Here is a 19,724-nt window from a genome sequence, read left to right on the forward strand (position 1 = left end):
GAGAAATTTGGTGTAGACTTCATTGATTTCTTTGGCCATTGTTTTAGCTGCTCTCAGTTAAGACAGTGGGTTTTTAGCACCTATTTTTATGTATATGCTCATAGCATTCAATAAGGTATTTTGGATATAAGTAGTATTCCTTAGAAAATACATGTATATTTTTTAGCACTCTGTTTAGCTGAGATACTCTTGTTCTTGTACAAACTGTAATTAACTTTACATCAGTAGTTATTTAGCAGAGACATTGCAGTTCAATTATTCATCTGTTTTAATTCTCAGTTTCACTTCATTGTGCTTCTGACCTCATTATTTGCATCTGGTTTCTGAAACTCCTCTAGCTTTAATATGCATAAAGCTGTTGCCTTTGATTTAATTAGCATGTAATGAAAATGCCTTGTATGCAAACAGAGAACCCACAGCCATGAGGCTCTGCTGGTGTAGAGTGAGGATTTGTCTGATATCTCAGCACTCAGCTTTCTTAAATTATGGGTGAGAAATGGAAGTTCTGAAAGTCCTTCACTCCCTGTCACTGCTCTGGCTTTTATGGAGGGTCTGTTTTTTTGGAGATGCTGAAACCTCCAACTGAATGAGGTTTACAGGCTGGAAAAGCAGCCAAAGGCTTCACTCAGAGTTTAAGAACACAGGGGGAGCAACTGGGAGCAGCCTCTGTGCTGTTCCAGTAAGAGGCCAATGAGACCTGTTAGGAACAGATATGTTAGTGTGTGACTCTCAAAATTGTTCCATGTAGGTTGTGGTTTTGTATAGCTAAGATCAACTTTTTCAGTGGTTTAAAAAGTTGTCCTTATTTTTCAACTTATAATCCATCTTCAATAAAAAAAAAAATCTTGCAGCAGATACCATGTCATCATTTCCCTTGTCCAAATTTAATTCTGATACTCTTTTTCCTTTTGAGACACACCAAGAAAACAGAACAAGTGCTGTACCTTGGTGATAACACCTGGATACTGAGGAATTTCACAAAGATATATTGGATCTGAAAATTCCTTCAGCCCAGAGCTAAGCAAATGTTTTATAACAAATAAGGAATGGGAGGAATGTTGCCTTTTTATCTCTTCTCAACTTTTCTGCAAACAAACTAAAAGTTCCTCTAATTTATTGATTCAAAATTATTTGCTAACCACACAGGTCAATGTATGTCTTTCCATTTTCTTTCCAATGGCATGGGATATCCCTTGCAGAAGGACAGCAAATATGTATTGTGAGGGAAAAACAAGGGAACAGCGAATTCCAACTGAGCAATCTCTTGGGTGTTCCTTCCCACCATATTCTCACAATTATTGCTATTATTAGTGATAGCCACAGTGGGAGACAGAAGGAATAGACAGGAGTCCCTGGCCTTTTTCATGCTGTGTTGTCTAGACTTAGAAGAATGTTAGATTTTGTCATCCTGCTTCCTCTCATGGTGTTATAATTGCAGAGAATCTGAAATAAAAATGGGGGTCTGACCTATCTGACCCTGTCCTCATTGTGTCCTAAGCCCATCAAGGTTACTGGAAAGACATCCTTGATTTGAGGAAAATCACATGTATCCTGAAAGCTGTGCTGACAGTAGGAAACCCAGTGCATAATTTTCCATGACGACTTTGACAGTATTTGTTCAACTACTGAAGTATTTGAGCTGGATAGATATATTTCATCTAACTCACAATTATGGAGATGTTTCATGTATTTGTAGAAAAACTCAACAGAACGCCCAGGAGTACAGACTAGCCAAAATCTGGGCTTCCAGAATCTGGAATCCCTTGGCAGTGTAAAGTTAGAAAACATGGCTCTGGGCTGGTCTCCTTCCTCTGTGCTGTGACATTTCCCAGCTGGCATGTTTTCCAGCCAACACGACCATGGGTCACTTTGCTTTACCTAACACTAAAATTCAAGAACCTGCAAGAAAAATACCTGGCAGTTGTTGCCCCATTGCCCCCTTTGCAGTTCTCTGGAGGTCTGCAGCTCTGTCTGAAGCCAGGTCAGCATTCTCAGCATTACTTGGAATTCCCAAAGCGATTATTTCAATATGAATCCTTGAAACTATCCCATCCCATACCTGGAAGAAGTGGAAAATAGTCTGTGATTGAATGAGTGTCCAAACTGTTCCGTGGCACTTCTCCTTTCTTCTTGACAACTTCATAAAACTGGATGTTATCAAAGAGAAGGTATCTTTCATTCACACAGCATTTTTCAATTTGGTGGATGAGTCTGATGTAAAACCCAAAGGAAAGAAGTCTTAGTGGAGATTTAGGGTCATTTCTGCTGGGAAAAAGTGACTACATTTATAAGGCACTTAGTCATCTACAGCCTCTGTAAAGGTGCAGCAAAACACATGCAGGGCCCAGAATTCAGTTGCTTCTTCCCCCCCACCCTGAATTCTCAGTCCGCCCTTATAACGTTAAATATAGAAATTATGTTTGAGGCTGAAACTTGGTGTACATCAGGGACAGTTTCTTACAGCAAAATGGAGAAACACCCCCCCCCCCTTTTTTTTTTTCCATATGGTTTGAATCATTTACTAAATGAATCCTACAGGAATAATTTCAGATGTGGAAACCTTTAAAATGGGGAAATAAAAACCAGATTCACTACATTTCTGTTTTCCAGCTGAAAAAAAGCCCCACTTAGCAGCACCCAATTATCAGTGCACTCTAGTAGATAAGGATAGCCTCTCAGAACCACTTGTAAATTGTGTGATGACACACATCATAAGGATTAAAATATAAGTCTTCTTCCCTCCAGGAAAGTACTTTGTCATGACCAAATGTGATCTGACATTTGAAATATGCCAACTTATTGCAGTGGGCAGGCAAGTTAAATTCCTGTCAATTATTTAAATCCTGTCTGTTATTGATGGAGGCAATTTTAACCTTCATTTCTAATGTTAAGTAGATACAGGCTGAGATACGTAATTACGAATTCATGTTGAAGAAAGGAGAGGGGACAAATCATTAATCAGAATATCTATTCTGTTTGTTTTCTTATTATTACTCAGAGGGCAATTAGACACTCTCAGTTCATAATGTGAGATCTCTTCTATTGTAAAAATTAAGATCACAGTATGATTTTAGGAGTACTATTATTAGGCCCATGTGAGAGGTGCTTATATTGGGAAGTACTGCAAAGTTGCTTTTGATTTGGAACAACAGAAGTGAATTTCCATGAAAATAGCACAGTAGATGACTATAGACTGTTGAGGACCTGTAGATCTCTGATAAATCTCTCCAGCTGGAATTGGCTTAAAATCATTGTCAGCATTAGCTTAGTAAACAGTTAAAGCTGTGAAGATTTCGTGTGTAACTTTCTATTTTCTGTTAGGTTTTCCTCATGGGAAACAGTTCTTAAAGTGCAGAAAATTCCACAGATCCTTAAAAAATACCGTGCTTACGTTAGACACTGGAACTGCTTTCTTTCTGATACCCCTGGCATTCTGACCCTAGGAAGTTAGGATAAAGAAGAGCATCCCTTTCAGAAGGGAATAGGTCATATATGTCTCTTACCTGCATTTCCAAAGAAGACTTTTTGGGGAAGGAAGTGGAATCATGGTCTGGGAGGACTCGAGATGTCAGGCAAGATGCTTTGCAATTGACATTTGTTTGTCTGCACATATTTTTCTGAAGCATAAGAGATATGTAGTCCTCATGGGATGTCAATTTTGGCAGGAGGGTGTTGGCACATGGTAGAGCCTCACTGATCCAAACCAAAAATCTGTGTCTAGTATTATGTATATAATGTAGTAGAATTACCTGATGAAACTTCTCCTTGGTTTTTGACTTGGTAAAAAGGAGTGTTTATTACAACATGTTTTACAAAACCAAGAAATGAAATAAAATCATAACTGATTAATGAGCTGCATGGAAATACTTCCTCAGTGCCACCCACATTTCCCTGGCCCTGATCCTGGAAACACTTCATCACATGTGCAGTTTTATGCACAGATACTCTGTGAAAACTAGAGTGTAGTTTTCCCATACTTACTTCTGTCTTTCAGGGATCCAAGAAGGAAAACAATTAGATACTTGCTTTCGCTGATTGTCTTTCTCTTATAGGACGGTATAAATTTTAAACTGTGTTTATTATGATTAAATTGCAAGGAGTTGATTACTAAATGATGGTGCAAAAGTGTTCAGATGCTTCAACTTTGTGCTGCTGTCTTGTAATGTACATTTCTACTTATAGCGACCTGAAGTCTGGGATTCCAGTTTGGTAATACCTTGTTCTGAAAACCCCCTGAATATTAATTGAAATATTTTGTTTTACTAATCTATACTTTTATGAGAAGTTACATTTTCCAAAAGCATTTCCTTTTTATGTGAGACTATATCCTGTAAACAAACACACATACGAATAAACCTGTACTGTGAAGAATGGGTTAACATTGCATATGAAATTATCCATGGTACTGTGTGAAGGTGCTGTGCTGCCAGTCCCACAACATTCCTGTTCTGTGTGTTACCAAATGTGAGGCCTGGTCATCCCCAAAGTGCAACGATGCATACTTTAATTGGGAAGACTGTCCAGCTCATCACTTGAGTAAATCTAATTTAGAGGTGCACACTGCAACCCGTCTGGGCTTTGCAGGGAGATCACTGCAGGAGTTAGCATTTTCCAGCTGTGAGCCTTGACAGTCTTGTCTCTAACTTGTGCTGGTGTTGCTTTTTTCAGTCAGGTTTGATAAGGACACGGAAGATCGAGTTCCTTATATCCCCATTACCTCAGCAGCTGGCACAGGAGCACAACTACACGTCCCCCGCTGGACACCATCCTCACGTGTTGTACAAACGAACTGCAGAAGAGAAGGTGCACCGGTACACAGTAGAGTCCCATCCCAAATCCTTCCCTTTTGGCCATGACAGAATGCACACTTCCCACAGCTCTCATGCTCGGGCGAATGGTTACCACCATGGAAGGTTTCAAAAGCAGCATTTTTGTGGACGTCGCAAGAAATGTATGTAAGGAAACTTTCTCTCCTCTTTTGAGATGGTGGCTGTTACAGGCTGTGTGGTGATCCTGAGGTGTGCTTCGCACCTCTTCACATCCCTTTGGGATGAGGATATAATAATTTTAAATTATATATTTCTAAAGTAAAACCCATATAAGAACTTGAGTTTTCCTTGACATTCACAGAATCATCTGTTTTGTTAAGCCATCAGAATCACTGTTTAGTTTCCTTGTGCTTTACCTAGATTTAAAGATCCCTTGCTTGATTTTTTTTTTTTTTTTTACATTGACATAGTTCTCAGTAAGCAATTCTGCATAGTGATGGAGGCCAAGTCCCTGAACTGCTCTCTGTTAGTTTGGGGATAAAAAACTAATTAGGCTTGCAAAGGAAGAGAAAGTCCTCAACATCATTAATTTCTGAGAGGATAGAGAGTAAGTCTTTCAGAACTCACCATTTCATAATGAAATCTTCAGCAACTAAGATCTTCAAAAAGAACCTCCCATGTCAATTGTTTAATAAGATTTTGGAGCCACGTCTTAAAAAATACATTGAAAGACATTATCCTGCCAAGATCTATTCTGAGTCTTTCCTTAGGCCCTCAAATTGCAGAACATTTTAGAGCCCCCTTGGTCCCTATATCTGTACTTTCAGCATTCAGTTGGTGCTTTTTGAAAGCTGATCAGCTTCGGAGCTGCGATTTTTAATGAGGGTCTCCTGGACTGCAAACAGTGTCTCAGTCCAGTTATATTCTTCCAACTTCCTGCTCAAGTTCTGAGAAAATGAGCAGCTTCCTTTTCCAAAGGTGTGTAAGGAAGAAAGAGAAAATAAATAGAAGGGAAGGAATGAGCAAGGAGTTAGTGGAAAAGGTGTCTGGCTGAGACCGAGCCCTATCTGAGGCCTGAAAACAAACGGCTTGTTAAAAATTCCAAAATCCTTCCTCCCAGGTTTGAAAGCCAAACCTCAAATGCCGGATGCACAAGCCTGTGAGTCAACCTGTAAACATTTGCATTCTAATGTAGGCCAAAACTGCCTCATTCCATCCTCCCTTTCCCTCCTGTCTGGTTTTCCTGCTGCAGAGCAGGGGGTGATGGTGCTAAATTAGCTCCTCTGCTCTACACTGGTTACTTTTATTTGCATTGTCCTCTGTGGTCTTGTGTCTTACTTACTGTTCCTTCCATGACTGCTTGTCCAAATTCAGGATTATTCATGTCCTCTTGAGCTTTTACATGGTGCTTATTCCTATAATAAATGAGAGCATTTGGAACACTGTATTTTCATAACCTCCTGGGTTATGGATCTGAGAAGATATTATTGTTACTCCTGTCTTATAAATGGGACTCACAGGCACAGGAGAGGTCAAAAATAATCATTGCTTCTGGGTACCAAATCAAGAAACTGGGTTTTTCTTTAAAATATTTATCAAATACATGCTTTTGTAATTCATTTAATTATATATATATATATATATATATGTATATTCAGTAATTTCAGTTACAGTTATGAGTTCTTAGCTGCATATTCAAGCTGGGTTTATGTTAAATGCAGAACATGCAATTAGCATCCAACTGTGATTAGTGTAAGTGATTTACCCATCTTAGGAACTGTGTCAGACACACTGTAAGGATTTGATTAAGCAAGATGGCATTTAATTACCCACAAAACTCTTTTCACATCTTGTGGTCTTTAACTTCATGCAGTACATACCTATAACCTTCTGAGAGAAAGGAAGGAGTTATAAACAAAACAACGTACTTCCAGATCCAGCCTTGATTAATCTATAGAACAAATCACTGAATGAATGCAGTGCTACAAATAAAATCACATGTCATTGTTTAATTTAGTAGGGGAAAATATAGGATGCAGAAGAAATTACTCCACTAAAGGGAACACTCCCTCTATGAGTATTATGATTATTTTTTTTTTTTTCTTCCCCCCCCCCCTTTTTTTTAGGTGGTTTTAAGTTTTTACATTGTTTTCCTGGTCTTCTTCTGAGATCTGGAGTCATATCAGTTTGAAATTTTCAGCAAAATCCAGTCTAGTCACCTGGAATAGAAGATTTCAGCTCAAATGAACAAAGGGATGGAGAATTCAGTCTGACAGAAGGCAGTCCTCTGCTATTAACCCTGCCTAGTCAAGGTTAATTTATCCTAACCTAAGAATGAAATCAAACTTGCTGAACAGTAAGAAGGAGGAGCATGTTGCCACTTTTGGTGTCACAAAAATAGCTTGTCCCACTCACCATCTTTAAAAATTTCATGTGTTGGCAATTTGTAAACATTAGAAAAGCCAGTTACTCATCTTCCAAACTCTCCTTCACAACCTAAATGTTTTTAGATCATGAGAATTAGCTGGACTGTAATTAGTAAATCATGCATGAAGCATTGCCACTGCTTATGTCTTATTAGTAGCTGTGCAGTTAATTCAAGAGCAAAACTTCGCTGGTCATGGATATTTGTGTCCAAAGCCTTGAAGTTGTATTGCCTTCCAAACAGTATTTGGACACTGATGTGCCTTGAACTGAGCTCTTCTCTCTTGGGTGAGGATTCTCATTATGTCTTGATGTGCTTCCAGAAGAGAAAAGTTCTTTGAGCTTGTATAGGACAATTGTTTATATTGTGATACATTTGAAAATCTTACTAGCACAGTCCTTTGCAATGTTAAATGTACTTCAGAGTGTGAGTTCTTGAAGGCAGACCACTGTTGTGCATTCTATGGTATCCTTGATTTCCCAGTTTGGCATGGAAGGAAGTAATCTGTGTTTTAGTTGTGTCTTTGGAATAACTTTCTGATGAGGCACAGACAGGATTTTTTTCATTACCTGAAGCTCCCTGACTTGTGTCATGTTACACCCTGTGTCAAAAAACCCCTATTGTTATCCAAAGGTTAGGTTGAAGTGGCCTTTGAGCCACTTTCTTGATGCAAAGGCAGTGTAGGTTTATGCAGCAGAAGCTGTGGATAGCAGGAGCACTGCAGGATGTGGGACATAGATTTCTTTTCCCATTTTCTGGCTGTCTGAGTAAATGGAGTAGAGACCATTCTCTAACTGTGCCACTGGCCATGCAATACCAGCCAGAGGGAAAAAGTGCACCCTGGCAATGGGATATGCATTGCCTGTTGTCAAGCCCTCCTTGCTGCTGCCTGACATTTCCCTGTATTAAATAAATATATTCCCAGCAGGAATAATCTCAGTGGCAGACTCGCATAGAAGGCTGATGTCAGTCACAGTAACAGGCTGGCAGGAATCTTACTTGTGGTGTGTATCTACTTTCTGTACTGACCGTGGACATCTGTTCTGGAAAGGACTTTTTTGCCAACTGCTGTGTAAGTAGCACATGCCAAACACCTCAGGAAGTTATCAAAAGGACAGGAAAAATGTAGATACTCTGTTAAAAATTCCGTTGTGTTTTTTTGCACAGATGCTACCATTTTATTAGATTAATTCCTTATTTCAAACTGCTTATTGCATACGAATGTGGTTCTCCCATTTCCTTCTCCCCCTGTAGCCATCCTTCCCTCAGGAATGAATCGGGTCTTTTTTAATAAACATGGAAGAACTTAGCCAGAAGTATTAAATCACATGCTGTAAAAATAATCTAAGGCTCTAAACCTATGATACTTCATTTTCTGATGAAACAGTTCATGGGTGATCTGAAGCCTTTCCAAAACAGTTTTATTTCCTTTTAGATGCACCCAAGCCACCCACAGCAGAGATGTACATTCGGTCGGACGAGTACGGCACTTCTGCGAGGTTCAAGAGATCATCTGCTAAAATTCAGAAAAATGGAAGTCTAAATGTTGAAACCCTTGTTGTGGCGGATAAAAAAATGTTGGAGAAACATGGCAAGGAAAATGTAACAACGTACATCTTAACAGTCATGAACATGGTAAGATGTGGTGTAACTGAGGTGTGTTTTCTCTGTGGAATAATGTTATGTCAGAGCAGGTCCTTTTGTTAGTAGTGACACCACAAAGAGCAGCCTTATCTAATGTATTACTAATGTAAAAAAGCCTTTATAAATAGATCTTTAGATTATCACAGCTCTGGCAACAGTACTAGAGAGTGAAAAAACTGGAACATATTTAAAATTTTAAAGTACTTCCTGTGTAGTACAAAAAAGGCAGATACTCTGAAATTGAAACTTTCATTTCATTGACTGTCATGAAGTTTAGTCTGTTTTATCTGATGTGTCTCCTTGAAACAAGTATTTATTCGAGAGAGCACAAATTTATGTTCATAAAATTGATATAATATAACTAGAAATATATTTTCCTGTGTGGCTTTGCTCTTTACTTTTGTACTACAAAACTTGAGCTTGAACTTTGACCTTGATTACATTTGATCCGGGAGACCAAGGACAGAACAAAGCCCATTGAAGTCTATAGATGGTTTCCAAGTTTTTCAGTAAGTGTAGTGGTTTGGGGCATAATTCTTCTGGCTTAAGCTCTTTTGGATTAATCCTACAAGGTACATAACTCCATTAATTTGTATTGAAAATTCAAGTCCAAAGCAATAACTCAGTGCATATGTTTAATCTATTAAAAAGTATTACACATGTAGGTGATATTTCCTCTTCAATAATCGTTGCAGGTCTCTAGTCTGTTTAAAGATGGAACAATTGGAAGTGATATAAACATTATTGTTGTAAGCCTGCTTCTCTTGGAACAAGAGCCGGTAAGTTGTGTTGGAATTTTCGTCTCAGCTACTTCATTTGCTCCTGTTCACTGGGAGCACTGGGTGCTCCCATGTTATGTACAAGGTTTCTTAAGACATAAAACATGAGAACGGATTAATATCGCAAAAGCCTTCAAAATGGCACTTTCTGCATTTCACTGCTTCTTGGGTTTTGATACTAAATTCCTTCATTTCGTGTAAATGTTCTTTAGAAACATTGAAATGCTTCCAGTAAGACAAAACTTAACAATTTCCAGAGTTTTCTTGAAGAGAAATATCTGGAATGAGAAATCTACTTAATAAGTGATTAAATAAATAAAAAGATTTTGAACTGGGCTTTCCAGGGTGTGATGATCAGAAGTGACTGGAATAAGAAATCTACTTAATAAGTAATTAAATAAGTAGAAAGATTTTGAACTGGGCTTTCCAGGAAGTGATGATCAGAAATGGTAAGGATCCAAAATTCCCAAACTGAAGATAGCATGAAACAAAAGGTGGGAGTGGAGCCAATTCTTGTGTCAAGAGTGCTGAGACAAAAGAAGACAAAATCTCTTTTGCTGAAAAGAAATTTGTGATGGGTTGATCTACTTGGATTATACTTTTCCTCCCCAGAAATCACCAAACATTTTAATCACAAGATTGAATATGGCTTAGTGTTCAGCTTTCTCAGGAATCAAATATATTTGTGCACCATAATTTCAACCACCAACTTTGGAAATATCTCTCTTGGGAGAGGTGCAGTTTTATTTTACAACTGTAAGACATTCACTCATCAACTGACTCAGTCATCACATGGGAACACATAAGTTTATGTAGAACAAATACAAAAAAATAATTCCCTTTTCCCTAACCAAATTCTATTCCTTCAACCCCCTTTCTCGAGTACTGATGGAAGCACCTTGTTTCTGTGTCTGTGCCACCCCTGCAGGGTGGGTTATTGATCAACCACCACGCAGACCAGTCCCTGAACAGCTTTTGCCAGTGGCAATCTGCCCTGGTCGGGAAGAACGGGAAGCGCCACGACCACGCCATCCTGCTCACGGGGTTTGATATCTGCTCCTGGAAAAATGAGCCCTGTGATACCCTAGGTATGATAGCAAGCACGTGCTGAAAACTTGTGGGTGTCCACAGCAGAAACTGAAATGGTTTAAAATTTAAAAAGTTGATTTTTGCACATGCTGTCAGCCTCCTTGAAGAGGGAAGAGCAGTATTATTTTTGCATGTTTGTCTTTGAGGTACCTAGAAAAAAAAAGGGTATTGCTGGTATCATTGCCCCAGAAATGGCCAAATAAGCTTTCTGAAGACACTCTTTTGGATTGTCACCCCTTCAAGGAATATTTTTGATTTTGAGATTATTTCTGAGCCACTCTTCCCCCACCACCACTTTCTGTGACTACTCGCCCTTTTTGAATGGGATTCCTCCCTAATTTGGGAGCAGTAAAGGCATGGGAGGTGAGATGAGAATAATCTTTACAAGTAAAGTGTAGTTTGAGAGGTGAGGTTAGACTTAAACTTCTTATTTATTTTTTATAGTGTGTTATATTATAATTTAAATTTTATACTTTATCGTCCAATAAAAGTCTGCTGTAACTCCTCCATGATAAACCTGATAAATAAGTGTCTTCATGCACCGAAATAAACTGGCTTATTAGGACCAGTGCAGATGATATGTGTGCTTGGAATTCCCTAGAGGAACAAGCTATTTAACTGCTTCCTTCTTTCAGGATTTGCACCCATCAGTGGCATGTGCAGCAAGTACCGTAGTTGCACCATTAATGAAGATACAGGCCTGGGACTGGCTTTTACAATTGCTCATGAATCTGGACACAAGTAAGTTTCTTCTTCTATAAACAAATATGTAAGTGAATGGAAACATCACAGTTAATATAAATCATTTAAATAGAGATCATTTGGATTGGCTGGTTCTACATATAGATCATTTGAAACCTGGAGAATGGTGAGGAATGAAGTTACATCCAGCTGGTGACTGGTCACCAGTGCTGTTCCCCAGGGATCAGAACTGGGGCCAGTCCTGTTGAGCACCTTTATCAATGATGTGAACAAGGGGATCGAGTGTCCCCTCAGAAAGTTTGCAGGTGACATCAAGCTGGGTGGGAGTGTTGATCTGCTGGAGGGCAAGAAAGCTTTGCAGAGGGATCCATGGGCTGAGGCCAGTAGGGTGAGGCTCAACAAGGCCAAGTGCTGGGTCCTGCCTTTGGGTCACCACAGCCCTGTGCAGCTCCAGGCTGGGGCAGAGGGGCTGGAAAGTGCTGGTTGTGCTGGGAGTGCTGGTTGACAGCGACTGAACATGAGCTGGATGTGCCCAGGTGGGCAAGAAAGCCAAGGGCACCCGGTCTCTATCAGGAATAGTGTGGCAGCAGGACCAGGGCAGTGGTTGTCCCTGTTTCCTGGGCACTGCTGAGGCACCTTGAATTCTGGGGTCAGTTTTTGGCTCCTCACAACGAGAAGGACATGGGGGTGCTCGAGCGTGTCTGGGAAAAGGAATGGAGCTGGGGAAGGGTCTGGAGCAGCAGGAGCAGCTGAGGGAGCTGGAGGGCTCAGCCTGGAGAAAAGGAGGCTCAGGGGGGACCTTCTGGCTCTGCAACTCCCTGACAGGAGGGGGGAGCCGGGGGAAGTCGGGCTCTGCTCCCAGGGAACAAGGGACAGGAGGAGAGGGAACGGCCTCAGGCTGTGCCAGGGGATCTTTAGATTGGATATTTGGGAAAATTCCTTCACCAAAAGGGTTGTCAGGCATTGGCACAGGCTACCCAGGGATGTGGTGGGATCATTTACAAGGTGCTTAGATGTGGCACTTGGGGACATGGGTTAATGGTGACCTTGGCAGTGCTGGGGAAGGGGTTGGACTCGATGATCTTAAAGGTCTCTCCCAACGTAAGATTCTATGATTCTATGACTGATTTATGGAGAAATATATAATGATTAGGCACTGGATTTCCATTTTATTTCTATTGTAGTAAGACTGTAATTTTCTTAAGAACCCTCTGTCTCATGCAAAATCAGTAATAATCTTCCATGGAGCTTCAGCTATTTTTTCAAATTGTTGAATTTAACCTGAAGAAGGTGATTAGATTTTGCTCTGCTGTCTTTTTCCAAATAATTTTGAATTTCTTTTTCACAACTTTGTGCGTGGTTTTGGTTTTCAGTTTTAGTGTAGTTCAGTCTGGAGTCTGTCTCCCCAGTGGCAGTAGAGGAGCATAGTTTTCTCTGTGTGGTACAAACCTGAAATCAAGGTTCAGCTAAAGCATAGGAACTTTATTTTGAGCAGCAACATTAATGCACAGAATATCTTTGAAAAGCAGTGGTACTGCATTCTGCTGATTGGTCAAGGCATGGAGCCTTCTGATTCTGCATGACTGAATCAGGACTATTTAGTTTTCATTGTACAAATATGCTCTGCAGTACATACTATGACCTAATGTCTACACGAGTGACCCTTTCACAGGTTTCTGTACATCTGAAGGGAAATAAGGAATTAAAGAATAATCCAGCTACCAGTGAAGCCTGTGGGACTTGTGCCAAAGCATTCAAAGGGACCAAATATGTAAAATATGTATTGTTTGATCCTCCTGTCACACTAATGCAATTTCAAGACCTCAGTACATTTTTATTGATCAATATTAGGAGAGAATCAGGCCCGTAGCTTATTTTTCAAGAATTATCCCATTTAATCTCTTAATAGTCTCCTCCCTTTTTATTTTCTTATTTGTTTTGAGAGATTATACATGGAAATTTTTAAAATTTTTATTTTTTCCTTTTTTTTTCCCCTTTTTCACTGCTGCCTTTGATTCACATATTATTTAACCTTTCTTTGGTATACTTCCATTCTCCTGTCTAATAAAATGCATTGAATCTCCTGGGAAAAGCCTGTGCCAGATAGAAAATGTCTTTATGACCATTTGCTCGTGTTCATGTTCCTGAGACTACCTAGTATGTGATGTAAGACAACAGAATTTGGTTTCTGTGACATAGAGATTCCTCGAAGAAAAAAAAACAAAACAAAAGAACAAACCTGTGACAGCCTTGGAGGTCCACTGTGAATATATTAACCAAAGGGTTTCATAGGAGGAGAATGTTGTATAATGTACAGAACACACTCTGTGGTCCACTGACAAGCTTCAGTGGTTAGACATTTTAGTGGTTTGTTAGATATTTTAGTGGTTTGTTAGACATTTTAATTGTTTTCTTTACTTTGTGTTTTACCTGAAAGGTTAACAGTTCCTCTGGGAACTCAGAGCCCATTGTGTCAGTGGGTTATAAACTGGGGATTCTCTGGCTACAGTGCATGGGAACAAAGTATTTTATGAAGGATTCTAAAATATAAACTCAACTGGTACTTCTTCTGTCCATTTATAGAAAGAGACATATATTTTAGGAAGTTTGGAGCCTCAGCTGGTGGCAACACATGCAATAACACTGATGAGCCTGTAGTGATTTATAGCAGTGGAGGACTGAGTCCAGTAAATTAGATATTCCCTGCACATGCACAGATTACATTCATAAAGTCACCAGTGTACTACAATATTGAAGTAACAGATGATGAAACTTCTCTCCAAAACACTTTGAAATCCACAGATGTCCCGTACAGTGAGTAAATACAGAACACTGAAAGGAAAGAGCCTGAAAATTAGCTTTATTATATACATAAAATCCCCATAATTTGTCATTATTACATGCGGTTTTTTTATTATTGCTTATTATTCTTTGTATAATCCTAACACCTCTCCTAGTGAGAGCAGGGCCTCATGATGCTCAAACTGAGCAAAGAACCCCATAAGAAGCAGTATTCCCACCAAAGTGTTAAATTCTAGACAAGGTGAATGACACTTGTATAACAAAAGTGAGGGGAAAAAAGTGGTTTGCTTGAGATAATATTGCAAGTTAATGGTCAAAATTAGAAAAATAATATTTTTATATTCACGCCTTGTATTCTATTCCTTCATGCCCATTTTTTCTGCTACAGGTTGAATGCAGGTCTATAGCTCTTCCCTCCTGTTAGGAGGGCAGTTAAGGTATATTCCTATGGCTGTGTAACACTGGTATTTCCCTGGATTCTGATCACCATGCCAGTCATGCTAACAGGCATTATCCCTGGGCAGAGACAGGCTCACACTGTGTTTTAAGCTGACAGATTCATAGGCAAGTACAAATGTGACTGAACATAAGCTCCACGACAACCATCCATCTCACCACGGAACAGTTCTCCTTCAGGGATGAGAAATGGTTAAACTGTGCAACTTTGGGCACAGTCTGCAGCTCTGGTACCTCTGGGCAGTGTCTTGTCCCTGGTCCCATTGCAGAGCTCACACTGTGCAGCACCAGTGTGGGTCTTCCTTGGAACCTGACTCTTTTTCTCATCAGACAATTGTGTGATGACAAAAATTTAGTGTTAGTTGGAGCTTGTTTCATACTAATAGTCATTTGTATGGTGCATTATGTTTTTATCCCTTTGGAATGAAAGGCATGAATCCCACTTTCCTGTGGAGTTCAAGCATAGTGCTGTTACCCTGAAAGTGTTTCTTTTGCCCCAAATTTTGTCTTGCTTCTGTTTAATCTAGACTTTCGCTCTCCCACCTGGTTCTCTTTTCAGCTTTGGTATGATTCACGATGGAGAAGGGAATGCTTGTAGAAAAGCTGAGGGAAATATTATGTCTCCCACCCTCACTGGAAACAACGGCGTGTTTTCTTGGTCTGTTTGCAGCAGGCAGTATCTCAACAAATTTCTCAGGTAGGTCACATGTAAATCTGGGCTGGTGCCAGGGAGTGCAGCTTTAGTAACTGGGCTTGAATTCTTGAACAGCATAAAAATTACTAAAGTGTGAAATACACCTCTTTTAAGGTGTGCTCTGGCCCATGTGGTGTGTGAGCACACACACCCGGGCTGCTGAAGCATGGAGGTGGTGTTGGCATGTAAGTGCTTTTGTCCTGCCTTGTTTCAAAAGCATGAATTTCACCCTCCAGGAATACCCTGCAGTAATGACTGGAATATCATTCTTTCCCAGGCATTCCTGTCAGCAGCTGAGTTTATTAGAGAATTAGTAGGAAGTGTACACAAAGGAGGGCAGACACAGTGGTACCAAAGTCGTTACAAAATGTAAATTAACATTAGTGGCCTTTCTCACTGGAGTTTCTCTCTTGATCTGACTCCTGACAGGAGTAAAGGACATTCTGCATTTTTCACATCCTGTTTCTGAGGGAAAGAAAAAAAGAAAAAGAGGAAGATGCCAGTTATTTCTCCAGCATGTTGACATAACTCAGTGATGCTTTTAAAGGAACTGTTTTTCAGTCAGTGTTTAATTCATCATTACATTAAACTTTCCCTTATTTTTTTTTGTCATATGCGGGTAGACTACCCAATTACTAAAGAATGTGTAGGCAGTGCTGTGACCAAGAGCAACACAGGCATTTTAGAATTTAATTCCTTAGAGTGAGAATCAGGCACCTAAGTTGTTCTGTGGGTCTGATCCTTGAATTCCCAGTCAATATCGCTGAGTAGCAGCCAGGAGAGGTAACAGAGTTCTGGAGATTTTTTTCCTGCTGCAGTGATGCAACATATTCTGAGTACAGAAGAAAATTGCAAACTAAAAAGTCACGGGTCAGTCAATGCACAGAAAGCGAGTTCTGGAGTGGGACAGTGTGTCTGCTGATTATGTGGATCCCTGATTTGGGGAACCCATTTAAGGGAAAGAAGCAGACTAGGTCACCTTGCTCTTGGTTACCCAGGAATAAAGGGAGGAAAAGAATTTGACATCATTCTTTCTTGTTGTCACAACAGTCCCAAAGCCTGGAAATTCCTGCTTCCTTAAAACTTTGCAGGTCAGGCTACCAACAAGATGTCAAGATCTTTTGGCTCCTGCGAGCAGATATTCTCATTTCAGAGCATACCTCTAAAACTAGTTAAAGGTACTGTATACCATTATTATGTATTTGTGCTGGTCTGTAGCAAATTAAAATATTTTGATATAAAGATCATAGTCATGATTAATTTACATTCTCATTATAGTACAGCTCAAGCTGCCTGCCTGATTGATGAACCTAAGCAAACAGGACAGTATAAATACCCTGACAAACTGCCAGGGCAGATCTATGATGCTGATACCCAGTGCAAATGGCAATTTGGAATGAAAGCAAAACTATGCAACCTCAGCTTTGTCAAGGTACCTATCCATATACTTTTGAGAAGTTAAATGACATTAGAGAACTGACGTACCCTGAATAAGTACAAGTACTACAGTGTTCTTCAGGGGCCTGGGCTGTTTCCCTGCCTTATCTTGCTTGGCAATTTGCTTTGAAGGTACTGGCCTCTTTTGAGGAATATCACAGTCCCGGGGGAGTTTCAGAAGGAAATGTGTTCTTTCCAGGAGTCATAAGGAGTGCAGTTGAATGCATGTGAGCCATGGGCCCGTGCCTGCTACGCTAAGGGAAATTAGCAGGTTTGATCAAAGCTTGTGTGGGGTGTGGGGTGAGAAGGACTAAGTTTCTTGTGTTTTACTTTTGTGCCTTTACAGCAAAAAGTCTGGAAGAGATCTATAGGGTTATTTTAGAGCAACAAAATATTCTTGACTTCATGATGAAGGATTAATTTAGATTAACTCATTATTTTAGCGACTGTTACACTCCTTACTGATCTCTTCAGAGAAGGTGTTTTTTTAAATAATCTGGGATGCTCATTCTGAAAAGAAGTATTGTAATTTCTTTCAGTTCTTTTATTATCCAGGAGTATTTTGATTTATTTTATGCTAACTACATTTATCAGGTGATGGCAGCTGTGTTTCTTCTACAGCTAATAGACAAAATAAGAGAGAGTGAACAGCACTGGGCACAGGCTGCCTTTCCAGATATCTTGTGTGGTTTAGAAAATCTTGTGTCTTCACAGTATTATATATAGTCCCTGTAGACCTGATGAACTTTGCCTTGAGCTTTTTAACACTGTTTTTGTTCTGTTGTAATCTCACACTCAAATAGTTTTTAAAAATATATAGTGAAATGGTGCATAAACAAGATGGCAATGTACAGGATATGACTGTGCTATGAACCTTAAACCAGGGCTTTTCTGAATTCAGGAATTTATTTGTATGTCTTTTAAGGTAGCAAAGGCATGTATCATTTTTTAATCTTTCTAAACACCAGGAAATAATGGGAATTATGAGTACTGTAGTGAGTGTTTCTTCCTTTTCAGGATATATGCAAATCTCTCTGGTGTCACAAAGTGGGGCACAGGTGTGAGACAAAGTTCATGCCCGCAGCAGAAGGAACAGCTTGTGGTATAAGCATGGTGAGTTGTTTTATAAATACAACAGTGTCATTCCAATGTGGTTTTGTATTGGGACAAATACAAGCTCCCACCAGAGCCAGTTTTATCCATACACCCTCAGATTTGCTGTTGTGAACATCCAGACTGCTCTGTAAAAGCTTCCCTTGCGATGCATAGTCAGGACGGGTCCTCACAGTGGTACCTGTCTGGTGGCAGGGTGTGATGCCTCTCCCATGGAGCTGTGGGATAAGGTATCTTTGGCATATCAAAATCAGTAAGAAAATACATCAATTATAACAGAAGTCAGATCAGTGCTTCAAATTCCATTCTGTTGTGAGCATTCCTTAAGCTGTAATATTTGCTATACAGACTAAGGCCATCATGCATATTGTCAACAGTGATCTCCGCTAAAAGCACTTATTTGTTTGAGCCAAACTTGCTAATTTATTTGTTTGTATTTCCTCTCATCTTGTTTGTTTGAGTTATTTGTTTGAGTGGAACCTTCTAATTTACTCTCATCTGTAGTTACCCAAAATATTTTCTTTTCCTGTAATGTTTCTCCCAGTAGAACACTGTTTTGATTTTCAAGTTACTGACAAATGTTCTATTTTGCTTTTTCTCTTTGTGCAGTCTTTCCTAATTGAATCATAAAAGGGAGAAATTCTAGAAGGCTGTTTGTAAATTACATGGGAAATGTTGAGGCTCTGCAGCACAGGACCATAAAATAACATGGATTTTTTTGGGGGAAGAGTGAGCCAAAAAACCACTCTCCAAGAGAACAGTTTTGAAAATTTGTACCTCAGAGATCTTCAACTCAGAACTTGGAAAAATTTTAGGACATTACTTACCTATACCATTGTATGGAGCAATGTCCTGCTTCAGAGTCCTCGTGGGTGACCTTATGTTTATTTAGGTCGAGCACTGGAGATTTTAAATGTGGATTTTTAGCGTTTTACATTTCCTAAGTAGTGCTAACTCTGCTGGGGTGTTTTTTGGCCTTCCCTTGGCAGTGGTGTCGAAGAGGACAGTGTGTGAAATACGGGGATCATGGCCCCAAGCCTGTGAATGGCCAGTGGTCAGCCTGGGCCGAGTGGTCAGAGTGTACTCGCTCCTGTGGAGGTGGGGTCACGTACCAGGAAAGACACTGCAATAATCCAAAGTAAGACATAGATATGAAAAGGTATTATTTTTATACTAACTATTTATGTTTTTAGAACAACACATTAACAGAGTCCGTTTCCTTAGGGAATAATGTGTGTGGATATGTTTGTATGACCTTTTTTCCATGTCCGGTATGACCAGGCAGTGGCTGGAAGACAGAACTGTGTCCTGGCACTAGAAAGCAGTGGCTGTCTGGAGACTTGCTGGAGTACAGAACATCTGCAGCCTGACTTTGTCCTTTTATTTTGTGACACTACATTTCATGAAATACCTGCAGAAGTAACGAAGCACCATACAGACACATTCACACCTAATAGTCTAAGAGCAAGGGGAAAAGGTCTTAAAAGCTATTAGGGCTTCTAATGAGATCATATTATCCAATATTATCCATATTATCATAAACCAAAAATGTTTAAAGTCAATATCAAAATGGTTGTAGGCAGATGTCTTTGTATGTCTGTCATGTTCTTGGCATCCTTTTATGTTTCGTGGATCAGACTAAAAGTGCTGAACCCTGGAATTGTTGCTAACTCATGAAACATTTCAGGTATTTGCATCTAATTGATTTCTTATCACTGTAAATGCTGCTATTCCTTATAATGATATTTCAAAGTAGAGGTAAAGTGTTATCTGACCAGCATCTTTCCCAAGTATTCAATTCACTGCAACTTACA

General features: G+C 39.7%; 1 protein-coding gene across 4 annotated transcripts in view; it reads left to right on the plus strand.

Annotated features, from left to right (window-relative positions):
- ADAMTS18 (ADAM metallopeptidase with thrombospondin type 1 motif 18) overlaps positions 1-19,724 on the plus strand; it is a 79,047-nt gene that overhangs the window by 23,177 nt on the left and 36,146 nt on the right. For 2 of the 4 annotated variants that reach the window (XM_032701437.1, XM_032701439.1), the window contains exons 4-12: positions 4,669-4,951; positions 8,630-8,829; positions 9,534-9,617; positions 10,546-10,705; positions 11,342-11,447; positions 15,226-15,363; positions 16,639-16,792; positions 17,815-17,910; positions 18,900-19,048. In XM_032701437.1, coding sequence (XP_032557328.1) covers positions 4,669-4,951; positions 8,630-8,829; positions 9,534-9,617; positions 10,546-10,705; positions 11,342-11,447; positions 15,226-15,363; positions 16,639-16,792; positions 17,815-17,910; positions 18,900-19,048 — 1,370 coding nt within the window. Of the gene's footprint in view, positions 1-4,668; positions 4,956-6,945; positions 7,082-8,122; positions 8,267-8,629; positions 8,830-9,533; positions 9,618-10,545; positions 10,706-11,341; positions 11,448-15,225; positions 15,364-16,638; positions 16,793-17,814; positions 17,911-18,899; positions 19,049-19,724 lie in introns of those variants that run through there. The other 2 variants (XM_032701440.1, XM_032701441.1) reach the window with 2 other exon arrangements.

The sequence above is a fragment of the Chiroxiphia lanceolata genome, chromosome 13, assembly GCF_009829145.1.
Source record: "Chiroxiphia lanceolata isolate bChiLan1 chromosome 13, bChiLan1.pri, whole genome shotgun sequence".
Taxonomy (NCBI): domain Eukaryota; kingdom Metazoa; phylum Chordata; class Aves; order Passeriformes; family Pipridae; genus Chiroxiphia; species Chiroxiphia lanceolata.